Genomic DNA, 22,324 nt, shown 5'->3' on the forward strand with positions numbered 1-22,324 from the left:
GCGGCGGCGGATTTCAAAATCTAGGGCTGCAAGTCGAAGAAGAGAGAAGGGGGAGAATTTTGTGTAGAGAGAGAAGAATAATGCGGCTAATGAGAAGGGTTGGAGCGAATTGTTTTTCATTCTTTAATTAACTTAATTAAGTGTAATAAGGGTTGTTAATAAATATGACTAAATCACAGTTAATGTGCTAATTATTTCCTTATTTGGAAACGACTCAACTATGAAGAAACTTCCCGAAATGGTAAAATGACTCAACTATGGCGAAACGGAGGGAGTATTTGATTTTGCAACTAATTCAGATTTTAAATCAACTTTCAATTTGATTTTGTATACCAACTTTTAAATCAACGTACTTAAAATTGTTGAAGTATTAGTAATTTAATTTGTTTTTGCAGCAAATCATGAAACCTACCTTGGGATGTTTGCTACTCCATAATCCTCACTCCGAAAAGCAAAATTTGAAATAGGTTGCTTCTAAAATCATTTTACGGAAAGTCAAGTTCTAATGCATCATTTTATTACACAACCCTTGTGAGCTTTGGTTATTATTATTATTATTTTTTTTTTTCTGAGTACGTTGTGTTGTTTGGAGCAGCTCGTTTTGGGGCTTCTATGAACTCCTTGTGATTCGTTGTTGTTCAGCTCACCATTTTTCAATGATTTGAGCATTTTTGTCTCATCAAAAAAAAAATATAGTTACAAAAAAGTAATAAAATATAAAGTAATTACATATAATTACAAATTATATGCAACATAATGTACCCACATCCCTATTGAAAATAAAAAATACAAATAAATGCCGTGTTCGGTAGTCTAGTTAAGCGATAGATAACAAAATAACTTTTTTACACATCGTTCGGTACCTTTAAAAAAAATCGTTATGATTTAAAATATTGCCGTTATTCTATCATTACTCGGACAAGTCTTGTCGTCATTCTAGCATTACCTGGAGATAATTAACCGTTTGTATCACCTCACGACAACAATAATACAAACTCTGATTTAAAAAATATTATTACTACAAAACAATTCATTTATTTATATGAAAATCCTACATGCCAAACAAAATACTATCAATAATAATAATCTCAACAATTTCACATACAGTATTTTACTTACTTATTTAAACTATATTTCTTTAACATAATAGACGTCATGCAACCTGAACAATAATGTGATGCTTTATAATTATCCCAGAAACAAAATTGGCAAAAAAGTGCATCTCCAAAGATGATAATTCGAAAACATCTGCGCGTATAAAATGGGCTTCAGTCCCCACCAATTACTATCATCCTTCGCGGCTCTCTCTCTCTCTCTCTTCCAACTCAACTTCTTCGAAGCAGGGCCCCACCACTCTCCACTGCTGCACCAACAACTACCATGACCACCATCACTCAACCCACGGCGGCGCTCTCCCCGGACTCCGCCGCATCCTCCCCGCTCTCCCGCAACCACAACTCCTGGGACGCCGATCCCTCGCCGCAGGCCGCCAAGCTCCGCCTCATGTGCAGCTACGGCGGCCGCATCGTCCCCCGCCCCCACGACAAGACTCTCTGCTACGTCGGAGGCGACACGCGCATCATCGTCGTCGACCGCCACACCTCCCTCGAAGCTCTCCACCGCCGCCTCTCCAGAACGCTCCTCAGCAACCAGCCCTTCTCCCTCAAGTACCAGCTCCCCACCGAGGACCTCGACTCGCTCATCACCATCACCTCCGACGAGGATCTCGACAACATGATGGAGGAGTACGACCGCCTCCACAATGCCGCCCCCGCGGCCAAGGCCGGCCGCCTGCGCCTCTTCGTGTTCCCCAAATCGGCGATGAGCATCGATCAGCTCCTCGTTCAGAATACGTCGAGCAAGCCGGAGGACTGGTTTTTCAACGCGCTTAACGGAAAATCGAGCAATCAGTCTACTACTGCTGCGAGCGATCGCGGATTTTCGGACTCGTCTTCGGTCAATAATCTGCTCGGATTGGACGATGACTTCGCCGAGAAGGCGGCGGAGAAGGACGCCGAGCTCAAAATTGAGGCGCCGAAAATTGGGGGAAATGCCAACGGAGTCGCGAATGGCAATTACGTAATTAATCAGGACGTGCACTCGATTCCAGATTCCCCTATGCTCGATACGACGTCGTCGTTCGGTTCCGCCTCGAGCTCTCCGTCTGTCCCCAACTTGCCGCGTATAAAGGTCCATGTGGAGGAGAATCGCAAGGTCGGAGGTTTGGGAATTGAGGAGCAGTTTCAGCAGATAAGCGTTAATCCGCCGTCGCAGAAGCAGGAGCAAGAGGCTTTCACGGCTGCCGGAGCAGCGAATTCTCCGTTTCCGGTAGCGGCTGGTGGCGAGTATCGGTTTGTTTCCGATGACGAGAGATCGGATCACGGTGGACAGAGAAAGGCGCAGCAGATTTCTCACTTTCAGCAGAAACAAACAAATGCTTTTGATCCATCCTCTCCACATTCGGTTTCGAGGTACTTTTGCTGAAATCACGCTAACAGTTTGCTTTTTCCCATCGTGCTTTGTACCCAATTTTGACCTAAATTGATTGTTGATGATATAATTTTTGCAGTGATGGAAGTGGAGCAAATCAATTGCACAGGCAGAGACAAGCTATTTATCACCAAGAACAACCCATACAAATTCAATCTGGAAACAGCAGAGCTCCTTCTAATCAGGCCGATTTCAACTCTGTGGATCAAGCAAACGCCCAAATTCAGATGCAACCACAGCTTCAGGAATCTGGTTATCAGATTCAACCCGAGCTGCATCAGCCACAGCAGTTCATTCAAGCTGGTAACCATTATATCCCGTCTAATGCAGCTCCAATCACGTCGTATTATCCCGTATATCCTCCCCAGCCGCAACCCCATCCACACCAACCCGTGCTTGATCAGCATTACCCTGTTTACTATGTGTCTGGGACTGGTAGACCAACCCCAGCTTATAATTTGCCAATGCAGCAACCTGGTTATAGCGAATTAGGCCAAACTGCGCCTTCCAGCCACCCTCAAACGGCACCTGTGGCCCCACCGGCAGCTTACAATCATGCCAGGAATGTTCCTTCATCCCAACCAGAACTGGTTAGTGGTTTGTATAGAACAGGTGCTTCGGCCGCTCCTCATCCTCATCCGGTCCAAGCGCCTGCAAGCCAACCTCAATATGTTGCTTTTACTCCCATTCACCATTCGTCTTCAGCAGCAAATCAGAATTATGCTTATGAACTCTTTGATCCAACCAACGCGCAAATGTACTACACCAGGTTGCCACCTCAAATGGCTGCTCAGTTCCAGACCTTTCATCCGGTCCCTGCTATGGCTGCGAATGATGCATCTGCATCGCACTCAGCTGAGACGATTCACCATGGTAGCGGGTAGGAGATTGCAACCGTTTCAGGAGAGCTGGGAATGGAAGTACAATTTTGCAGCAGCTGGTTTGGTCTATCTTTAAAGCTTATAATACAGTGTTATAATTATCTTTCACTCTTCTGTATTGAGGAGGTCCAAATGATCTTTTCATATTGGTTTGTGATATGTAATAAAAACAGTTAATAATATACTCTGGTCTTTGTCTTAGTATTGTGTATATTATGTTATTATCATCAAGTGAAAATGGGTATGAATATATAAATGGATCTTTGGAACAACATTGTGTTTAGTCAAATTACTGGCAAATTCTACGCCAATGTTATGAAGCTGTGCTTCCAATGGGATGTTTGTTGATGTTTAATACGTACCCAACTCACTGGTAAAAGCTTCATTGAGAATCCAAGCTTCCTGCTGTTATGAGTTGTGTTCAGATACTTTTCTTTGCACATTAGATTTTACGATTCTTTGATGCACCTGCGTATCTTTTGGCCTATGTTGATAAGTATGGTGTTATTGCATTTTGAAGATGGACCTAGAGTCATCATCATCTTCTATCTTGGACACCATTTGTGTTCTTTATTTTTCATGATTGAAGATCCTTCAGTTAAAGAAAACCAGTTAAGACCTCTGCTCGTATGCTCTGTGCGTGTGCAGCAACCCGTGCATAGCTATGCGTTCCAGGTGATTATGTCTCATATTTCCCTTGTCATTCAGTGTAAAAGTTATGTGAAGATTAGTATGGAGATTATTCCACCTTAGCTGTAACAGTGCGAGTAATTTTTGCAACTTGCCATTGTATATATCTCTGTCCTTGTCAGACAACAATATATTTTTAGTCCATATTCCTCAAGATGAGTTCGCCCTATTTTTTTCCTTGAAATGGAATCCTAACTTTAGACAATCAACTTTGTCTACACCTTTTTGTTCGTATTATATTCACAAAGATGGAATTGCTTGTCTGGATGCATTGTGCTTTTCCCTCTCAGATTCTTTGTGCAGGACGTTCGATATTCCACCCTGCGATTATTGGTAGCAGCCACGAACACGTTCCAGGTTTGAACTTTATGCTTTACAGCATCTCCAATTCTTTCGTCTTCGCTGCTGCATAGTTTCTTCACAAAAAACAGAGCGTAACGATCTCTTTTGCTTCGAGTAGATGGAATTGGACCTTACATTACTCAATGGTTTAGAAATGTGAAGTAGTAGTATCTTTTTCTTTCTTGGTGTGCTTATGAATAATGAGGAATGTTGAAATCACACAAGAATTCAATTTTAGTTAGCTTTCTTATGCTAATTGATTGCTGTTTTCATGTGACTCCACAGTTATTCTTGTGGTATTTTATCATTTGTATGCCTGCTAATTTTAATTAACTATGGATTATTCAGAGTTTAAGGTACGAGGAATGTGTAAATCTTTTATTCTAGTGTATTAAAAAAGTACTATCTGACTTGTCTGACAATTTGAAATCTGTGTATGGTGTGGTCCATGCCTGACTAGATATGTTAGGCAGTTTAATTGCTTAATTATGGTCCCGTGTAATTGCCACATCATCACTCTTGTGGTCATTAATTTCTGCTGTAGATGTAGACACATTTATTATTGCAAGAATGCTCGTTTGTCTTATTTATTCGAAGATGATATTTGACAAACATGGATTATTTCTTAAGCGAGTATACTTTCATTTATTGATTGATTTAATGACAATTCATGATAAAATTTGTGGCAACGTTTTTCTCTGAATACCAGAGGATTTATTTTATTAGTACTCCATTTACTTTTGATAAATGCTTTGGTAAGATATTTTTAGTAGGGGTGTCAAAATGGATATCGGGAATTGGATACCTGATATCCGAATCCGAAATATCGGGTAACTGAATACCCAATACCTGATTTTTCGGGTTTTGAGATTTGGTTCGGGTATAAGATTTTTGGATTACTGGGCATCGGATAACCCGATATCCGATCGGATACACCCAAATTACCCGAATTACCTGATTTTTTTAATTTCTAAATTTAATAAATTATGTATCTTTTTTATTATTTTAAAAATTAAATATACTTCCGAAATCCTTCACCTTTAAGTCACATTTAGGGCTAATGTATGAATTGTGATGTTTATTATGGATGAATGATGGATGTTATAACTTATGGATTTTTTATTTCTAATAATTTGCTGTAATTTTTTTATCTTAAACTCGAACTATTTCAAGTTTGTATCATATTCGAACTAAAGTTTGTATTTCTAAAATTTTGTAGTTAATTTTCTTAAAAAAACTAATAAAAAAATATTTTAAAAAAAATCCACAATCAGGACTGGATACCCGAGTCGGTATCTGCGTACCTGAAGGCCTAATTTACATGGTTAAGCTAACAAATGCGAAAAAAAAAGCAAGAAAACACACATGAAAATTGGTTGGTGATATTATAAACTACCATTACAATGAGTCACTAATTATAGCAAAAGAAAATAATTTATAATTTGACTAGAATTTCTCCAAATCTAGAATCCTATTCTGACTTGAATTCCAAGTCTATAGAATCTAATTCTAATCTTATGAGGATCAATAGCCCAATATCAACATGATTTGGAAAAAAAAAAGTTTATTCACAAAATCACTTTGCTATCTTCCTGGAGTTGATCTAATTATTTTATTAATTGAGTAATTAATTTTAAAATAAGCTTAACATCTTTAAGAAAATCTAGTCTTGGAATCTTCCCAGTCTATTTTTAATTTACACAACAGGATAGAGTTTTACTATTTTAATGCATTATGATTGATTCATGCTCGATCTCTTGTGATTACGAAGTCTCTACTGATTTAGAAAAATAATGATGACATAGTTTATTAACGTGTTACGTAGGATTTGTATTCTTGATGAGCATGACGAAGATTGATAACTATTTTATGCAAAACTTTACAAATAATTGAGATAGAAACAACTCGACTAACTAAATTTCATTTCTTTCACGTTTCCATATACTTTTCATTATATCGTGTCTCGCCTTTTTTCTACTTGTTCATGACTACAATCATTGAAGCTCTGGAACTTTTTGGTAGTAAGTATTTAGGCGAAAATTTTGAGCCTTTTAAGCTTTGTAACGAGTTTTTTGTTTGTTAAATCACATATATAGACATGTATATGGTTCTTTTTCATTTATTACACTCATAAAGGACTGAAAAGTGAATTAAATAGCACTAAACTATGAGATTTGCAGTTATAGATTTTTAAATATGCATATGTTAGTATCTTAATTTGTTATGTTAGTATCTTAATTTGTTCAAAAACTTGAGTCCTATGTAATACGGTACCTACTTCATATCAATATTTTAGAATCTGACTTAATAGGACCACAGAGATATTTGAATATAAAGTATATCAGAAAAAAAGAAGAAGAAGAGTTGGAGTATAAATTTCAATTGCTGAGATTCAATATGATTCGTAAACGTTCAATTTATTTATCAAAAAAAAATAACTCTGATAGAATAAGGGTAAAGAATAAAAGAATCAATCATTCTCTATTGACAATTTGACATTCTACTTATCCAAAGCTTATGTCATATACAAGTAACTCATAAACTCCAATAAACTCATATGCAAATTTTTGAAAATTGATAAAAGTTCAATATGATGTCCACTCCATTTCAAATCAATTAATTTTTCTATTTGAGTAGGTGAAAGAAATTCAAAGCAACTCTTCCTTGCATCAAAGGACAATTGATTCCCTCCAAATTATGAATGTAATATTAGTTAAGACCCTGGTTTTCCTCGCAATTTGGAAAAGGTGACTCTTGAGTGAATATAAAACCCTTTGGTTTATGTTTTTAGGCACTGAATAAAATATAATTCATTTTAATTTAATATATCGGGTTTAATAAATAAATCGTTCTTTCTAGGGAGATACATGTGAGATCTATCTTACAAGTAAAACGTTGTAAAATGACAACCGTACATAAATCCAAATACTATCAAGTATCAACAAAACTTAGATTATAAATATATTAAGATGATTTAGAACCAAGGAATATAGCTTATAAGAAAATAGATCAATAAATCGATCAAAACTCAGAAATTATACAGCATATGACCTTAGTCAGACAGAGTAAGTGCTGAAGGCAACTAAATACCACTAAATTTTCAGGTATAAATCACTTAACTAAACTCAAAACCTTTCTAGTATACATATGATAAAATGAAGTTGAAAAATACAATTACATATAACTCAAGTAGTTTCAGTTGCAGTAAAACAAACATCATTATGCAACCTGCTAAATGTGTACCTGAAACAATCTCACACAATGATCAGCTCCACAAGAAGCAAGCTGCACACTCCTAGAATCATCGCTCTTCTTCGCGCTCTGCCATCTCAGACGATGAACTGCAGAAACGTGACACAGAAACGGGTCAAAACGAACCGCAAGAGTAGCAGTTGTTGCTGCAATGTCGCCATCGCTATTTCTGGTGCTGGAGAGAGTCCACAGTTCCACTACACCATTCTCCATTCCCACTGCTAAGAGCCCGTGGTTCTTCTGGCTGTCGACCCCCAGCCAAGATAATGCAGTAATGCTGCTCTGGAACGTCGGCAGAGTCATGAGCACCTTAACTGATGAACCGTTTACCAGTTGCCATATCTTTACTGTCTTATCCCTCGAACCAGTGGCGAATTCGTGGCCAAACGGGTTCCAAGAGCATGCCCATATTATTCTCTTATGGGCCTCCTGCCTGATGACGAGTTCGTGACTTAATTCATCTTGCCCTATTTTGTGAAGTGTCACTCGAACAATCAGTATTTATTTAGATGAATTTTATAAACAATGTAAAGAAAAATGGGTGTCACCTGTATGCTTGATTGCAAATATGGAGAAATGGCGATCTCTAGAAACAGATAAAAGAAAGTTGTTGTCGTGAGAGAACTCCAATTGTGTCACGGTTAAACTGTGTGAATGCAAGCGACCTACAGCCTTCCAAGAGCCTACTTGCCATAGCCATATCTCCGCAACAGAAGCCAACTGTGCCTGTGGAGTTTGGAACTTGGTCATTTCTCAATCCTCAAATGCTAATAAATATTACAATAGTAGAGCTAATTATCAAAACATTAGATAACTCTTCACAAAACGAAATCTCATGCATCCACTATTTAAACACTGAAGAAATCCACATACGCAAAATGCTTCAGTCAAAACGACCTAATTTTGCAAATCTCTCTTGTGTCTACCTTTTGTATTAGGGTAAACAAGATTTAGAACATGGAACAAATTTCCAGCATCATGTGTCCCGAAAAGTAACTCCTCAATTCACAAAAGAGCTCCTCTTTAGTTAAAAGGTTTTTAAAAATGGAAGTAGTGGCAAGATGAAGAAATAAGCACAATTGGGTAAGCTAAGAGAGAGTGAACTCTATATTATAAAACTAACCAATTAATTTAGCATGAAAATGAAAACAAAGAAATAACCTTGCAGGATGAAGCTACTAGCTTTCCCTCATGGTCACAACAAAGAGAAAAAAGTTCATTCCCATGTCCATAGAGCTTGTGGGACTCCGGCCACAGTGTATGCCATGCCAGTTGCTCCTCAATGGGTGGTTCTGTCAACACAGTCGGAACTGCTTCGGGAATAGTTTCAAGGGTATCAATCCCTTCATTGTTATTTATTTCTTTTGACTCTGGTAAAGATGCATAACAAGATAGATTAGTTTTGAATGTGCTTTAGACTTTTCATGCACAAAATCACAACCATACTCATTTTAAAACTTTTTAAGTGGAGAAGCAAAAGTCTCACCATATTGATATATTGGCTTCTGCGATAGTCCTAAAGCAGACATATTTGCACCAAGAATTTGCACATTTGATGGAAGATCGTCAGCATAGCTAGATTTTTGAGAAGTGGTGTGATTCAGTGTCTTCAAAAAGGAGAGGGGAGCCTCAAATACTCTAGCCACTTTCTCGTCAGCCCCACTTACAAATCTGTGGTTCCCCTTACCTTTGATCATTGTCACACAATTAATATCATGGCCATGAACTTGAGGTCGTGCAATTTCATGCCAAGCCTCTCCATCTTCTATTATAGATTCATTAGACCATGCAGAAAATACCCTAGATGTCTGAAAAAGAAATAAGCAAATTGGTACTATTAAATACCACAGGGAGCCAAAGACAACCAACCGATTGCAATCATATCATGCAACGCGTGAGTTTATATCTAGCCTAAAAGTATCTTTAGCCTTCCATTATATCAATATTAAATAAGAAATTCAAATAAACTAGAACAGAAAATGAAGGGCTGGCCTTTATACTAAATTGCATCCAACATGCTCATCTAGGTAATAAAAGGAAGGGTATCTGATACCAACATTTGTCCTTAAACAACTGACAAGCATATCCAGCCAACCGATAAACGAAATTTCCATGAATGAAAATCAATAAGGTTCTTACTTGATCATGGCTAACAGATAGCAGATATTCTCCATCCCTAGACCAAGAAATGTCTGACACTGGTGCAAAATGACCAGAAGGAACTTTCTGAGGTTTCCAATCATCAAAGTCAGTGCCAACATTTTTCCAATGATGAAAAGATCCACCATAGCCATGCGCTAAAATTGAGTTCCCAGTTGGACTCCAGTGACCACCATAGAACCCTAGAGCACAATGACTCAACTCCCCGACAGTTACCATGTTCATCCATATACCAGTAGTCTTCTCAGGCTGCCATATCATCATAGTCTTGTCCATGGATGCAGATAAAATGCTCTGAGGTTGATAACATTCAGTGCCCTCAATAGAGGAGCTTTGAGGAGGCTGCCATTCCACCGAGTACACCCAATCCTCATGTCCGATAAGAAGGGATTCCAGAGATATCTGGTAAGAGAATGAACCAGCTACAAATATAGGACCTTTAATATAAGCGGCCAAACTGGTTTCTTCTTTCGTGCCGTCAGCATGGTTATTTTGTACAGCCATCTTCCATATACGTATCCCTTTGTCTTGAGATGAACTCACAAGAAGAATTGATGGTTCACCATTTGCATATAAAGGTAATGAGAAATCCAGACAACGAATCCAATCATTATGCCCTTTCAGTTCACAGGCACTGACAAACTGGAAACAGATAAACACAATGCATTCGTTTTAGCAAAAGAAAAGTGCATACTAGAGCAGGAACATTAACTAAGATAATGCATTAGATGATACACACTTTTCCCGATCTCTCACCACTGTAGATGTGAATTTTGTTATCCAAACCACCCATGGCTAGAGCTAGGTGCCCACTGTTTCCAGGCAACTCCACAAATGAAAGAGCAACCATAGGTTTTCTACCAGCAACAATAGAATGCAAGCAAGACAATTTGCATTCACCTGAGATATTAAAATAAATAAATATGAGAAATCAAATAGCAGAGAACAGCACATGATTAATTGCACCATACTAACTTCCACTACAATCCACATCAGTTGATATTTGACTATCACAAATGTACCATAGTAGAATGATAAATATAAGAAATTAAGCATTGCAATTGAATATAATACCAATGCAAAGCAAATGCAGATTTGATAGTATAGTATTGCTCAAGTCCAAGCAACTCACCCTCCGCACTTGATGGAAATATGATTTCCCATATGCTCACAACTCCATCAGATGAGGAAGATGCAAATAAAGCATCTGTCTGAGACAGCACAATTGCAGAGATGCAAGTAACACATTTTTTATGCTTTTCTGATACTTGTAGCACATTCCTCCACTGCCATAAGATTTGATTGTGAGATGAGAAGATATTAGAAATGTAGTGCGATAATGACCAATAAGTCAATAATATCCCCAATTCTTATTCATAAGTATCTGTTTTTTTCATTAGAAATAAGTTACTACAGGGATGACAAGAGTGATTATATGTTACTGGAACACTGAATTAGGATATCCATAACAGAGAACATCAAATACATACAAGACAATAAAAAGGGAAACAGAGAGAGTGAGCACTTTTTTATCAGCAAGGGAAAATTCCCACAGCAAGATTTCTCCATCAGCATCTCCAGATAACAGATAATGCCTTTCGAAATTCTTCGCTGCAAAAGAAAATCATATTAATCATAAGAAACTACTAACCACGACCAAATTCAGATAAGCTCATCAGCTCATCCAAGGAAACAAATTTCAAGCGTTAAACAAACATTCAATCCTACTCCACTTCATAAATTTCACTCCACCACGAAAAAAGGGGGGAAAGGGGATTTTTTTAACCAACATAATCACAGGCAATGAACTAACCTCTAAATGCAAACTTGCTGCTCGGCAACCAATGCGTGCAGTTCACAGACGCTTTGTGGCCCGGAAGCGTCGTCAAAATTTGCGCAGTCTATCGAAGAAAGGAAAACATCGTTAATTGACACTAGCAAAAATCAATCAACTTGCAAAATCAAACAGTAGGGAAAAATTGCAGCAAAAACCTTGGGGCAAAATATGGCAACGGCGTTCTGGGCACCAAATGAAATCAAATCACAAGCGCCCCACGAAACGTTGTGAACTATTCTGTTGCATCCTGCTCCTATGAACGCTCTCTCCACTTCCACTGTCATTTCTCCACCTTCAGCTCGCATTAACTCACGCAAATGTGTGTGTGTGTGTGAGAGAGAGAGAGGTTTTGAGGTGGACGGAAGAAGAGGTTTAAGCAGGCAACGGGGAAAGGGGAAAACGACGATTGGAAATAACAAAATGGGCTTTGAGCAGTTACAATATTGGGCTGAAATGGTTTAGTAGTGGGCTTAGTATATCTTAATTGGAATATTCAATTGCTGGAAATGAGTTGGTGGTTTGGTGAAGGGTACAGTTTTACACTTTCACGACACAAGTTCGAATAAACTATCGACAACATTCATCAAAAGTTGGAAGGAATAAACAAAATGGATGATAAAAAATACACTCTTCCTAATTGCCATCAACTTTAGGTTTAATACTTTTAAAGATAAATTTCTCATTGTTATTCCCTTTGTCCCATATTATTTAAGAGATTTCTTTTTATGGAGTACAGATTTAAGAATGGATTATATGAAGGTAAGATAAAATAGGTTGGTGAATAAAGTAAGAGAGCATTAAATAATAGGTAGAAATAACTTAATTAATTTGAGATAATCAAAAGTGGAATACGATTCAAATAACTACAAACAAAAAAAATATTATACTACTCCATGTAAGGCCTTTTAGATTGACAATTGCTCCATGATCAACAAAATCTTTCTAGCATGCATCTATCTTAACTCACGTGCTTGCGGACTAGTACTTTGCAAAGAGGCACTCTCCCGTGCGCGCAAATGAAAACGATGACAAAAAAGGAGGGGAGGCTGCGGTGTAGGAAGTTGGAAACAATGGCGGTAGCGAGGGGGGGATAAAGGAGCAGATGCCAGGGGGAAGGAGTGAAAGGAATTGCAGGGGAGGGGAGAAGATGGGAGGAAAGGAGGGGCCAGACGCGCTGATCGTCAGCACGCTCGTATGAGAGAATTTGTCTTTTATAAATGTCTAAGGGCACTAAAAAAAGCTACATCTAATAGTATGAGTAGCACTTATCAAATCTAAGCTCTTTTTCGTCATATTTTTAGAATATCTCTCTATCTGTTAAGTTCTCCTAGAATAATCATCCTCATTCATGTAGATTTTTGGAATATTTGGTACTCTATTTTAGTTTTGTTAAGTTCCACCCTCTCTCCGTGTACAAGATATATATGCAGTCTCATAAATGCATATTTACATACTATTTCCTTTTGATTTAGAAGTACGATAAAGATTCTTGTGATTGCACCCTTTCATATTTTCAAGATGTGCCACAAATATTTGATCCTCAATTTTTATCAAAAATATGAAAGATAGGGTGAGCCTAGCCCCAAAAACTAGCCTAAAAAGGGAATTTGGTTGGAGAAAAAAAAAGATGGAAAGAAGGTGTAAATAGCAAGGAATCCTCCTTGGGACCTAACACCTCATAGAAGAAAATGAGACAATTCTAGGCTACTTTCACTAAGACAAACACTTCATTTGCTCCACAATTTATGGATACACCACTATAACTGCATACATTTACTTGACCTAATCTATAATATAAAATCAAGCAACCTACAAGTGAGAATTGGATAAAATCTCACAAAAGAGATGCTCCATAGGAGTCTTTTAACATTCAACATTCATCAATCAACTATCATCTAAAAGTCTTACAAATGGTATTTATAGCTCGGATTGAGAATCCCAATAAAAGGGCCCAAAATAAGTAAAAAAAATGGCTAAAACAGTGCCGACGCACGACCGCGTTTTAGAAAGTGGCAAAACTCCCGCCCGGGAGATTTGCATGTCTCATTTTGCCAGCCCGCGTGTTTTCTCTGGATTCGCCCTATCTTCTGCGCGGCTTTAGTAAATTGGCAGTAATTCTCTCCACCGAACTCCGATTGAGGCGTGCAAGATACTCACGTGCAAAGGTGCCCACGGTTCAGGAACCGACGGTTACGGTTCGGAACCGTCGGTTACGGTTTTAGAAATTGTTGAACCGGAACCGCACCGCGAGGGTGTTTTGCGGTTACGGTTTCGGTTTCGGTTCCGAACCGACGATTTTCCGGTGGTTTTTTACGGTTTTTCACGATTCGGAACCGTCAGTTTTTTGCGGTTTCGGTTCGGAACCGTAACCGCCGGTTATGGTTTTGGTTTTAACCGCTGGTTCGATAAACCTTGGGCAGGTCTCACGAACCTCTTTCGAAGACGAAGACATTGGTGGTATTTGATGAGCATTTGAATGTCATTTCAATTGGCCGATTACTCTTGGAATCTAACTATGGCTGAAACGTTTGACGCACGGCTCCCATGATCATATCTAAGTAGGAGCCGTACATTGTTCCACCGAGTCATCGACATACTCTCAGATTGATGGTTAGATCAACAGACCAACACACATGGGCATATGTGGTAAGGAAAGTGGGGGTCAATGATTCCCCAATATTTGAATAATTTATAGATGTATATTGAAATCATGCAAAGATTAAGAAATAGAGTAGCGCGGTTGGTTTACTAAAGGGGTGTTCGGTTGGTAAGACTAAATCTCATGATTAAATATGTATCATGTTTGGTTCATAAGATTGACCTCCTCAACTTAATCCTAGATGGATAGTCTCATGATAATAAGCCATAGCTTTCCCCCTCCAATTAAAATAATCCCACAACTTAATTCTAGATGGATAGTCCATGATAATTAGTCATGACAACCGAACACCACCTAAGTAGACTTAACTGGGAGAGGCCCCAAAGATTGATTTTTGATCTCTAGAAAATTATTGAAATAATAATATTAAATTTTGAAGTCATAGATAGTTGAAAAAAAGATGAACACTATAGTATAGTTTATTACTCCGTATTTAATATCATGTGCTTAGCTCCAAGTAATAATGTTATTAATAACAGTTATGTCGAAATTTTTAAAAATACTCCCGCACACGTTTGGGCTCCCATCATCAAAACACACACAAGTTCTACTAGCCTACCCTGTGCTCCCACCCTAGCCATTACCACTATCGCCCCTTGAACGTGCTTGTTTGTATCGTGTTAATTTCGTGCAGATTCGTATCGGAACAAAAATTGCTAGCCCTACCCTATCGATCACCTGTGCAATGTAATAACTGCCGAATTTCAATTCAAAGCGTCGCAACCACAAGTGAGTTCTGATTACGAACCGGCGGTTCAACGCATGTTTATCCCGTTTCCTTAACAAAAATAACAAAACAGAAAATGATAAAGAAAAAATCCTATTCTTCTTCCACCGCTTCCAAGGAACCTCCTACACACTGTGGAAGAAATTCGATTTGGTGAAACCACGCATCTGAGGTCAAACCCCAATCTGCAAATTCCCACAAATTTATTTTAAAATTCACAATTTTTACTTGAGAGTAATCAACCATGGCGATCGCCCAATCTAACATGAATCCGGCGATCCACCTAGCAGCCACCACATTCCGTCACCACCACCACCACCGCCTCCTCCAATTCCGCCACTGTTTCGTCTCTCCGAGAATTGCTTCCTTCCGCCGCCTCTCGCTCGTGTCTGCGAGAGTTAGAGCGTTCTCCACCAACGACACTCAGCCGGCCGATGTCGATAAGCTCCCGAACAAACCTCCGATATGCACCGCCGACGAGCTCCATTACGTCACGGTCAGCAACTCGCCCTGGAAGCTCGCGCTCTGGCGCTATAGCCCGTCGCCGCAGGTACTCGTCGTCATTGGTGTTGGTGGCTTGTGTTGAGTGTGCGAGCTCCTGCATACATATAGTCGATCCACGATTTAATTTCTAAGCAGATTATACTTGATTTAAGATGGTAGGCAGAAAGTGCGGCTGAAGTATTTCAGATTTTGATTGCAAATTGACCTTGAAGTAGAGAATTCCATGTTGAATCCTGGAAATTGCTATATGTACAATTTCGACAGTTATTGTCTTTTTATTAGTAATATACTTATTGAATACGGAAGAGATTATCAGTCTTATTATGGAATTTAAGTTCAAGTTAAATTTTATATGGAAGCAGGCTCCACCGAGAAATCATCCGCTGCTGCTGTTATCCGGTGTTGGAACAAATGCCATTGGATATGATCTTTCTCCTGGGGTTAGTTTGATTCTCTTTCGTGCATCAACGTTACTCATGAAGATTCTTTGAACTGTGACACAATGAAATGGTTTCAGTTGAATGAACAAAGTCTGCATCTGTAACCTTCATTCTGATTTTGTAGATGAACACACCAATCTATTAAGGGGAATGCTTATGAGGTTGAAATATAGACAATGCTGATATGTTCATCGATACCCTGAAATCTAAATGGAACAACTATTTAATATGAGTAGGCAGGATTCATTATCATCCCCAATAGCCATTATCTAACATCATATACGGACATACTGTTATACTAGTTTATTATTAAGACTGGGGATGCATGTATTTTTAAAATAAAGGAAGAAAAGAAAGGAAAACTAATGCCTTTACTTTTGAAAAAAAACATTATTGCAGTCTTCATTTGCCCGATATATGTGTGGCCAAGGATTTGACACCTGGGTACTAGAAGTTCGGGGGGCAGGATTGAGCACCCAAGGGTCGGATTTCAAGGATGTAGAGAAGTCAGCTCATGCAATATCTGAACAAATGGAAGCTGCTGCAGAGAATTTGACTAATGCTACCTCCGTGCAGAGTAAGACTTCTCGTGCAACATCAGAACAGATGGAAGCTACTGCAGATAATACAAATGGTGCTCCTGCCAACCATCAATCAACCTCAGCACTGAGCACGGAAAAAACTGAGATTTCTGTTGTAAATGAAGAACTAAATGGGCTTGCTACAGTATGGGATGAATCGAGACTGGTAACAGAATTGACAGAAACCTTTACACGCTTGTCCGAACGACTTTCTGGCTTTCTTAGTGAAAGTCAATCAAAGATCATGTCAGCGAAATTTTTTGACCAAGTATCAGATCTTTTGGAGGGCTCATTTATATATGACCGTTTTAGTGAAGTAAGGAAGAACCTTTTAAGTTTGCTGGAGAGGAGGCAAAAATCTGGTGTTGCTATCCAGATTAGGGATCTAAGTCAAAAGTTAGTTGATATCATTGATGAAGCTCAGCGTTCAGTTTCGCCTCCACTTTTTGATCTTTCAGAGCGTCTAAGAACAACTTTACAAGATCTCGAGAATCAGTTGGACTTGATTGTCCAATATGACTGGGACTTTGATCATTACCTGGAAGAGGATGTTCCTGCTGCGGTGAGGTGACATTCTGATATTGTTTCTTTAGTTATTATTTCTTTTTTTCTTGTTTTAAAAAAAAACCTTTCTATGTTTCTCCTGTCGCCTATTTCACAGATGGAATACATAAGGGCCCAAAGCAAACCAAAGGATGGCCGGATACTTGCTATTGGTCACTCCATGGGGGGAATTTTACTATATGCCATGCTAGCACGATACAGTAAGTTAGATTCCTGCATAGATGATGCATGATGTATATTCTGACTTCAATAACTACAGAGATACTCTCAAGCTCAACTGCTTGCAATATAAAATGGTTTGTGAATCAATCTCAGTTGTAAAAGCACCATGGCTCTATGCATCTTCATGAGTATAGGAAACGTGACTGTTTTAATATGGATTATTATTCACTTGGGTGATAATCCCTTCATTGGTACTTTCTACAGTTATGAGTAGTTAGTTGTCGCAATGCTTTTTTTTTCCCCCTTTTATTTGTGTAGATTTTTGAAATGTCTGACAATTTGATACCTTCATATTTAATCCTATAACATAATTATGTTAAACACATTTTTGTTGTTGGTGTTGCGATAAAAATATTTATCAGCTACTGTTTTAAAAGGTTCGGAAGGAAGAGATCCTGGATTAGCTGCCGTGGTGACATTGGCCTCATCACTTGACTACACATCATCTAAATCATCTCTCAAACTTCTTATTCCTCTTGTAAGTACTCAGTAGCATTTTTTTTAATCGGATGTGAAATGCTATCTCATCCTCTTTCTAAAATACCTTATACTGTGCTGCAGGCTGATCCTGCTCAGGCTCTGAATGTGCCTGTTGTTCCTCTAGGCGCATTACTATCTGCAGCTTATCCTCTCACGTCCAGTCCGCCTTATGTCTTATCATGGATGAATGACTTGATATCAGCCCAGGACATGATGCACCCTGAGCTGTTAAAGAAGCTCGTTCTCAACAACTTTTGTGAGTCACTGTAACTCTTACAAAGTTCTCTTTTACATTATATGTTATTAAAATGCCCTTGTGAACTATTCTTCTTGCCCATAGTTAGATGCTTCTACAATAACTAGGCTTATATTGAATTTCTTGTTTATATTGTAAGAGACGATTCCTTTTAAAAAACCCGAACACAAACTAGGCCTTGGAAGCTGGTACAACAATAACTTTTTTTAGTGCACATGGTTATTATTGGTTCTTTCTGTGAAATACTTGAAAGCACTTCACTGAAAAAATAATACCAAGCAGAAATTTTTCAACCTTCTCAATGGAATTTTGTTGCTGCTGGCAGGTACTATTCCAGCAAAACTATTATTGCAGTTAACCACTGCTTTTAAAGAAGGAGGGCTCCGTAATAGAAACAGTACATTTTTTTACAAGGATCATCTACCTAACAGCGAGGTTCCTGTATTAGCGCTTGCTGGAGACCGTGACTTGATCTGTCCACCAGAAGCTGTATACGGTTAGTTTATTATCCTGTCAGACATAGCATACTTGCCACATACTTATGCTTACACCAGTCAGTATAATTCAGAGACCGCGAAGACCATTCCTGAGCACTTAGTCACCTATAAAGTATTTGGAGAACCTAATGGTCCACATTATGCTCATTACGATCTGGTGGGAGGACGACTGGTTTGTATACTAACTCTGCCCTCTTCACTTGATCTTTAGGTGCCTTTCTCATAGGTCCATGACTTGGGTTGATTGCTTAAAATTTTACTACCTAATACCTGCAGGCTGTGGAACAAATATACCCCTGTATAATCCAATTTCTAAGCCGTTATGACTCGAATCAGTAGTCGAAAGCAAACTTTACGTTCTCTGGCACAGTATATCATCTTTCCAGAAGTCATTGGTTCTGGTGGTAGGGCAGAGTTAACTTAACTGTGCCAGTGAGCTTTCCTAGCATCCCGCTACATCAACCATCTCATGATTCATGAAGTTACACTACATTTTCACGGCGTAGGGGTGTGGGGAATGCCATTACTTCTAGACGATTCTGAACCTTTGTGACTCAAGCTATGCAGCTTTTGTTGTGGTTTGCTTTCTAGTTTGTAGTGATGCTTTTAATTCCTACCTTCAAAATCAGTACTTGATTTCTGTTTCCCTTTTGCGCGACCAGTGTAAACTAGAATGGAGCATGAGATGTCTGTAAATGATGCCCATCTTTTATATTTATGATGATACTATGTAAATCTAACACTCGAAGCTTGTATGTTATGAAGATTATTCAACAAGTGTTGTGGAGATTATTTTCTGAATACTATATTTATGTGGCTGCAAAATACTATTGAATTTTCATGATGTAGGGAACATAGCTCTGCTTAATTAAGCATTACAACAGGCAACCCCAGAGCTTGGACCACGATCTCATGCTCCTATCCAGAGTGCCAGAACCACACAAGTAAAAAGTCATGGAGAAAAGGTGAGATTTTTAGCCCCACAATTTCGAAAAAAGGCAAAAAATGGCTTATTTTACTTAGACAAGGCAGCAGATTTGCAGACAGGGCATGCATTCTTCTGTAGAAGCCACTGCTTTATGCATTCCATGTGATGATGATGGCCACATTTGAGTATTCCTATTTCATCATCTACCTTGCATCTCTCCTGCATAATTTTTGCATGATTTTAACATTAATACGACGTCTTTTTTTTGCATATCCCACTCGTAGAGGAGGGGGGAAAAGCAAAGAGTTCACCTGGCAAATGCTGCACTCCCAATCTTTGTTGATATGTTTGAATTTCTTTAGACAATTGGATATCTCTGCTTCCTGCAACCCGGTGCCTACGTACCCAATTCTGTCTCCCAAATTAAGTAGCTCCTGTTGTTGCAAAGTTTAATACTATAGGAATTGGAAGGGTGAGAGATTAGGGTACAAATAGGAATCAAGAGTTTCTGTAATAGCACCTCGTACGACATATCATCCACGTCGAGCCTCCAGTGTTGATATCGGTCGTGTTGCCGGAGTATTCTCCCCGGCAGCAGCGCTTGCCGGTTCATCAGCATCTGCATTGGTCATTACAATATAATTATATCAATAGAAATTCACAATGCAGTTTTTACAGCCAAATTTACCTCTATGATTTCTTCGGAAGAACGATAAGTAGTTCGTGACCCTATCCCAACCGGAAATTCAGCAGCTGCATCAACATCAACATCAACATCATTTCTTCTTGCTTCTCGTGAATGCTAAAACAACAAAAACATCCACTTTCCAGCTTGATCACAAATCACTACCAAAACAAAATCAAAGTTACAAAGCAGCATTACATGTTTTGTACCTTTCTGTGTGGTGCAGCTCGAGGTGCAACATCCGAAGCAATACCTATTCCTGGTGGCGTGCAACACATGTTGACGTGAGGAAGATCAACAACAACATTATCCAGATTCCTTCGATTATGCAAAGGTTTTCTCTTCTGATTTCTTGCACCCTTAGCCTCCCACTCAGCCGCTGATCTTATGATCGCCGGCGTCGTCTCCACCGCTTTACACCCCAGTCCTTTAAGCTTGACAAACATGAACACCTTCTTCTTTGATGGGATTCTTGATTCAGCTCCATTGGTTGCTGCAAACGAATTTTGTTGTTGTTTTTCGCTGCATCTTTTGTGCTCTTTTTTCACTTGAGGCATAATTCACATTTACTAGCCTCTGTAGTGTTTTGATACTAGAGAGTGAAATGAGGAGAGAGTAAGTGTTTTATGGGAAAATTTGAACTAAAGGAGGTCTTTGAAAGGAAACAGACAATCTTGATTTTTGGAGGTGGTAGGGAGAATCAAAGAAAAGTGTTCATACATGTCTACCTTATGCAATGGCTTTTTGTTGAATGTTTTACTTTTAGCTTTTTTGTCCTTCACTTGTTAAACATATTTTCTCTTATGTCCATCTCCGTACTATACTCTGTCCCATACAATACTAGTAATACTTGCACTAGGAGTACTAGTAGTTATTTCTTCAAGATATTACGAGTTCATAATTTAAAGTAAAAAATCAAAATGTGGATCTTTTTAAGATTATAATCCTCCCTCTGTGACCAATATTACTATTTTTTCATTTCAAGGGGTTTACAAAAATTAATCACTTTCTATATTTGGTAAAATTTTCTTATTGTTATACTATTAAAAAAATTACTTTCTCCGTCCCCTAATAATTGTGCACTTTGGTTCTGGCACAGGTTTTAAAAAATAAAATAAAAAATGAATTGAAAAAATTAGTGGAATAAGGATCTCACTTTTATATATATGTTTTACAGTAAAAAGTGAGAGTGGACAATTAATAGGGGATGGACAAAAATGACAATAGTGGATAATTAATAGGGAAGGGGGAGTATAATTTTTTTTTATATATAAAAGGACTTCATTTACTTTTTTTTTTCCCTCTCTCAGTCATATATTTATCAATTTTGTATAAAATTCATATTGTCCATTGCTAATATTATTGGTAGTACTATAGACTATATATAGTAGACGGTGGAAAGGGAGTATGAGTTTCAGATTGTTAAAAATATTGTTTCAGAGAAACTCTATTCGTATGCCTGGTGTTTGTGACATTGCCATAGCATGCGTATGAATATGCATTGCTATGGCCTTTGCTGGTTTTGAGGAAAAACTGCAAATGAGGTTTTTCAGTTGAATATTGGTATATCAATGACTGATGTCCTACCTTTTTTTTATTTTATATATTCGCTAAATCTTTTTGAGCGACATACTCATTCAAATATTCTAATTGTGTCGACTCCACATCTTGTTTCTTAAAAGCTAATTTGACTAATAAACAGTTCAAAAAGTTTCTCATCATTTTTGTTGTTAGTGGATTTAGAGGTGGAGGTAATGACATTAAGCCGCGTTTAAATAATTGTATTTTAATTGATCAAATGGGAAAAAATTTAGGATCGTTTCTTGGCCAGGCCACTTTCCTATTGGGCTTTATTATAAAAGGCTGTCGGCCACCTAGCGTCGCCACAAGGCCCACGAGACTAGACCTTTTTTTATATATAGTTCTTATTTTCTACGATGGAAGTCTATTTTATTATGACACATATTTTAAAAAAGGTAAAAAAAGTGGGTTAAATAAGTTAGTGGAATATGAGTTCCACTTATATATATTAATTTTATAATAAAATATGAGTGAAATAAGTTGGTGGAATGTGAGGTCTACTTACCAAATAGGACCCTGTGTGATATATTAAAATGATAAAATAAGAC

General features: G+C 38.2%; 4 protein-coding genes across 4 annotated transcripts; 2 read left to right on the forward strand and 2 right to left on the reverse strand.

The window, feature by feature from the left end:
* Window positions 1–1,287: 1,287 nt before the first annotated feature.
* Window positions 1,288–3,572, forward strand: PDE331 (Octicosapeptide/Phox/Bem1p family protein). Its single transcript, XM_048102001.2, has 2 exons — window positions 1,288–2,471; window positions 2,570–3,572. Exons 1-2 carry the CDS (start codon window positions 1,381–1,383, stop codon window positions 3,372–3,374), a joined length of 1,896 nt encoding a protein of 631 aa, XP_047957958.1. The 5' UTR covers window positions 1,288–1,380; the 3' UTR covers window positions 3,375–3,572.
* A 3,821-nt stretch (window positions 3,573–7,393) lies between these two features.
* On the reverse strand, window positions 7,394–12,061 carry ELP2 (elongator protein 2). Its single transcript, XM_048107466.2, has 10 exons — window positions 11,808–12,061; window positions 11,629–11,716; window positions 11,341–11,426; window positions 10,948–11,101; window positions 10,555–10,715; window positions 9,795–10,457; window positions 9,142–9,463; window positions 8,817–9,025; window positions 8,204–8,381; window positions 7,394–8,122 (listed from the first exon to the last, which is right to left on the reverse strand). Exons 1-10 carry the CDS (start codon window positions 11,955–11,957, stop codon window positions 7,635–7,637), a joined length of 2,499 nt encoding a protein of 832 aa, XP_047963423.1. The 5' UTR covers window positions 11,958–12,061; the 3' UTR covers window positions 7,394–7,634.
* A 3,042-nt stretch (window positions 12,062–15,103) lies between these two features.
* LOC125207946 (alpha/beta hydrolase family protein) lies at window positions 15,104–19,359 on the forward strand. The gene is made up of 9 exons (XM_048107467.2): window positions 15,104–15,588; window positions 15,905–15,982; window positions 16,382–17,125; window positions 17,225–17,327; window positions 17,727–17,827; window positions 17,911–18,085; window positions 18,411–18,581; window positions 18,654–18,754; window positions 18,859–19,359. The coding sequence occupies exons 1-9, from the start codon at window positions 15,283–15,285 to the stop codon at window positions 18,919–18,921; spliced, it is 1,842 nt and encodes a 613-aa protein (XP_047963424.1). The 5' UTR covers window positions 15,104–15,282; the 3' UTR covers window positions 18,922–19,359.
* LOC125207947 (E3 ubiquitin ligase BIG BROTHER-related-like) lies at window positions 19,271–20,904 on the reverse strand. Its single transcript, XM_048107470.2, has 5 exons — window positions 20,405–20,904; window positions 20,199–20,312; window positions 20,031–20,129; window positions 19,822–19,944; window positions 19,271–19,729 (listed from the first exon to the last, which is right to left on the reverse strand). Exons 1-5 carry the CDS (start codon window positions 20,750–20,752, stop codon window positions 19,598–19,600), a joined length of 816 nt encoding a protein of 271 aa, XP_047963427.1. The 5' UTR covers window positions 20,753–20,904; the 3' UTR covers window positions 19,271–19,597.
* Window positions 20,905–22,324: the final 1,420 nt, after the last annotated feature.

The sequence above is a fragment of the Salvia hispanica genome, chromosome 6 (assembly GCF_029641045.1).
Source record: "Salvia hispanica isolate PSC_SH4W2 chromosome 6, Shi_PSC_v1, whole genome shotgun sequence".
NCBI lineage: Eukaryota > Viridiplantae > Streptophyta > Magnoliopsida > Lamiales > Lamiaceae > Salvia > Salvia hispanica.

Bases quoted from the DNA above. Each gene is read 5' to 3' on its own strand.
- LOC125207946 (XM_048107467.2), top strand. From the start codon at position 15,283: ATGGCGATCGCCCAATCTAACATGAATCCGGCGATCCACCTAGCAGCC. The intron at 17,328-17,726 runs GTAAGTTAGATT...CTGTTTTAAAAG, and splicing joins TGCCATGCTAGCACGATACA to GTTCGGAAGGAAGAGATCCT. The intron at 17,828-17,910 runs GTAAGTACTCAG...ACTGTGCTGCAG, and splicing joins TCAAACTTCTTATTCCTCTT to GCTGATCCTGCTCAGGCTCT.
- LOC125207947 (XM_048107470.2), bottom strand. From the start codon at position 20,752: ATGCCTCAAGTGAAAAAAGAGCACAAAAGATGCAGCGAAAAACAACAA. The intron at 20,313-20,404 runs GTACAAAACATG...TTGTTGTTTTAG, and splicing joins GAGCTGCACCACACAGAAAG to CATTCACGAGAAGCAAGAAG. The intron at 19,945-20,030 runs GTGCTATTACAG...TTGCAACAACAG, and splicing joins TGGATGATATGTCGTACGAG to GAGCTACTTAATTTGGGAGA.
- PDE331 (XM_048102001.2), top strand. From the start codon at position 1,381: ATGACCACCATCACTCAACCCACGGCGGCGCTCTCCCCGGACTCCGCC. The intron at 2,472-2,569 runs GTACTTTTGCTG...TAATTTTTGCAG, and splicing joins TCTCCACATTCGGTTTCGAG to TGATGGAAGTGGAGCAAATC.
- ELP2 (XM_048107466.2), bottom strand. From the start codon at position 11,957: ATGCGAGCTGAAGGTGGAGAAATGACAGTGGAAGTGGAGAGAGCGTTC. The intron at 11,102-11,340 runs GTGCTCACTCTC...ATCTTATGGCAG, and splicing joins TTTCCCTTGCTGATAAAAAA to TGGAGGAATGTGCTACAAGT. The intron at 10,716-10,947 runs GTGAGTTGCTTG...TTAATATCTCAG, and splicing joins ATTTCCATCAAGTGCGGAGG to GTGAATGCAAATTGTCTTGC.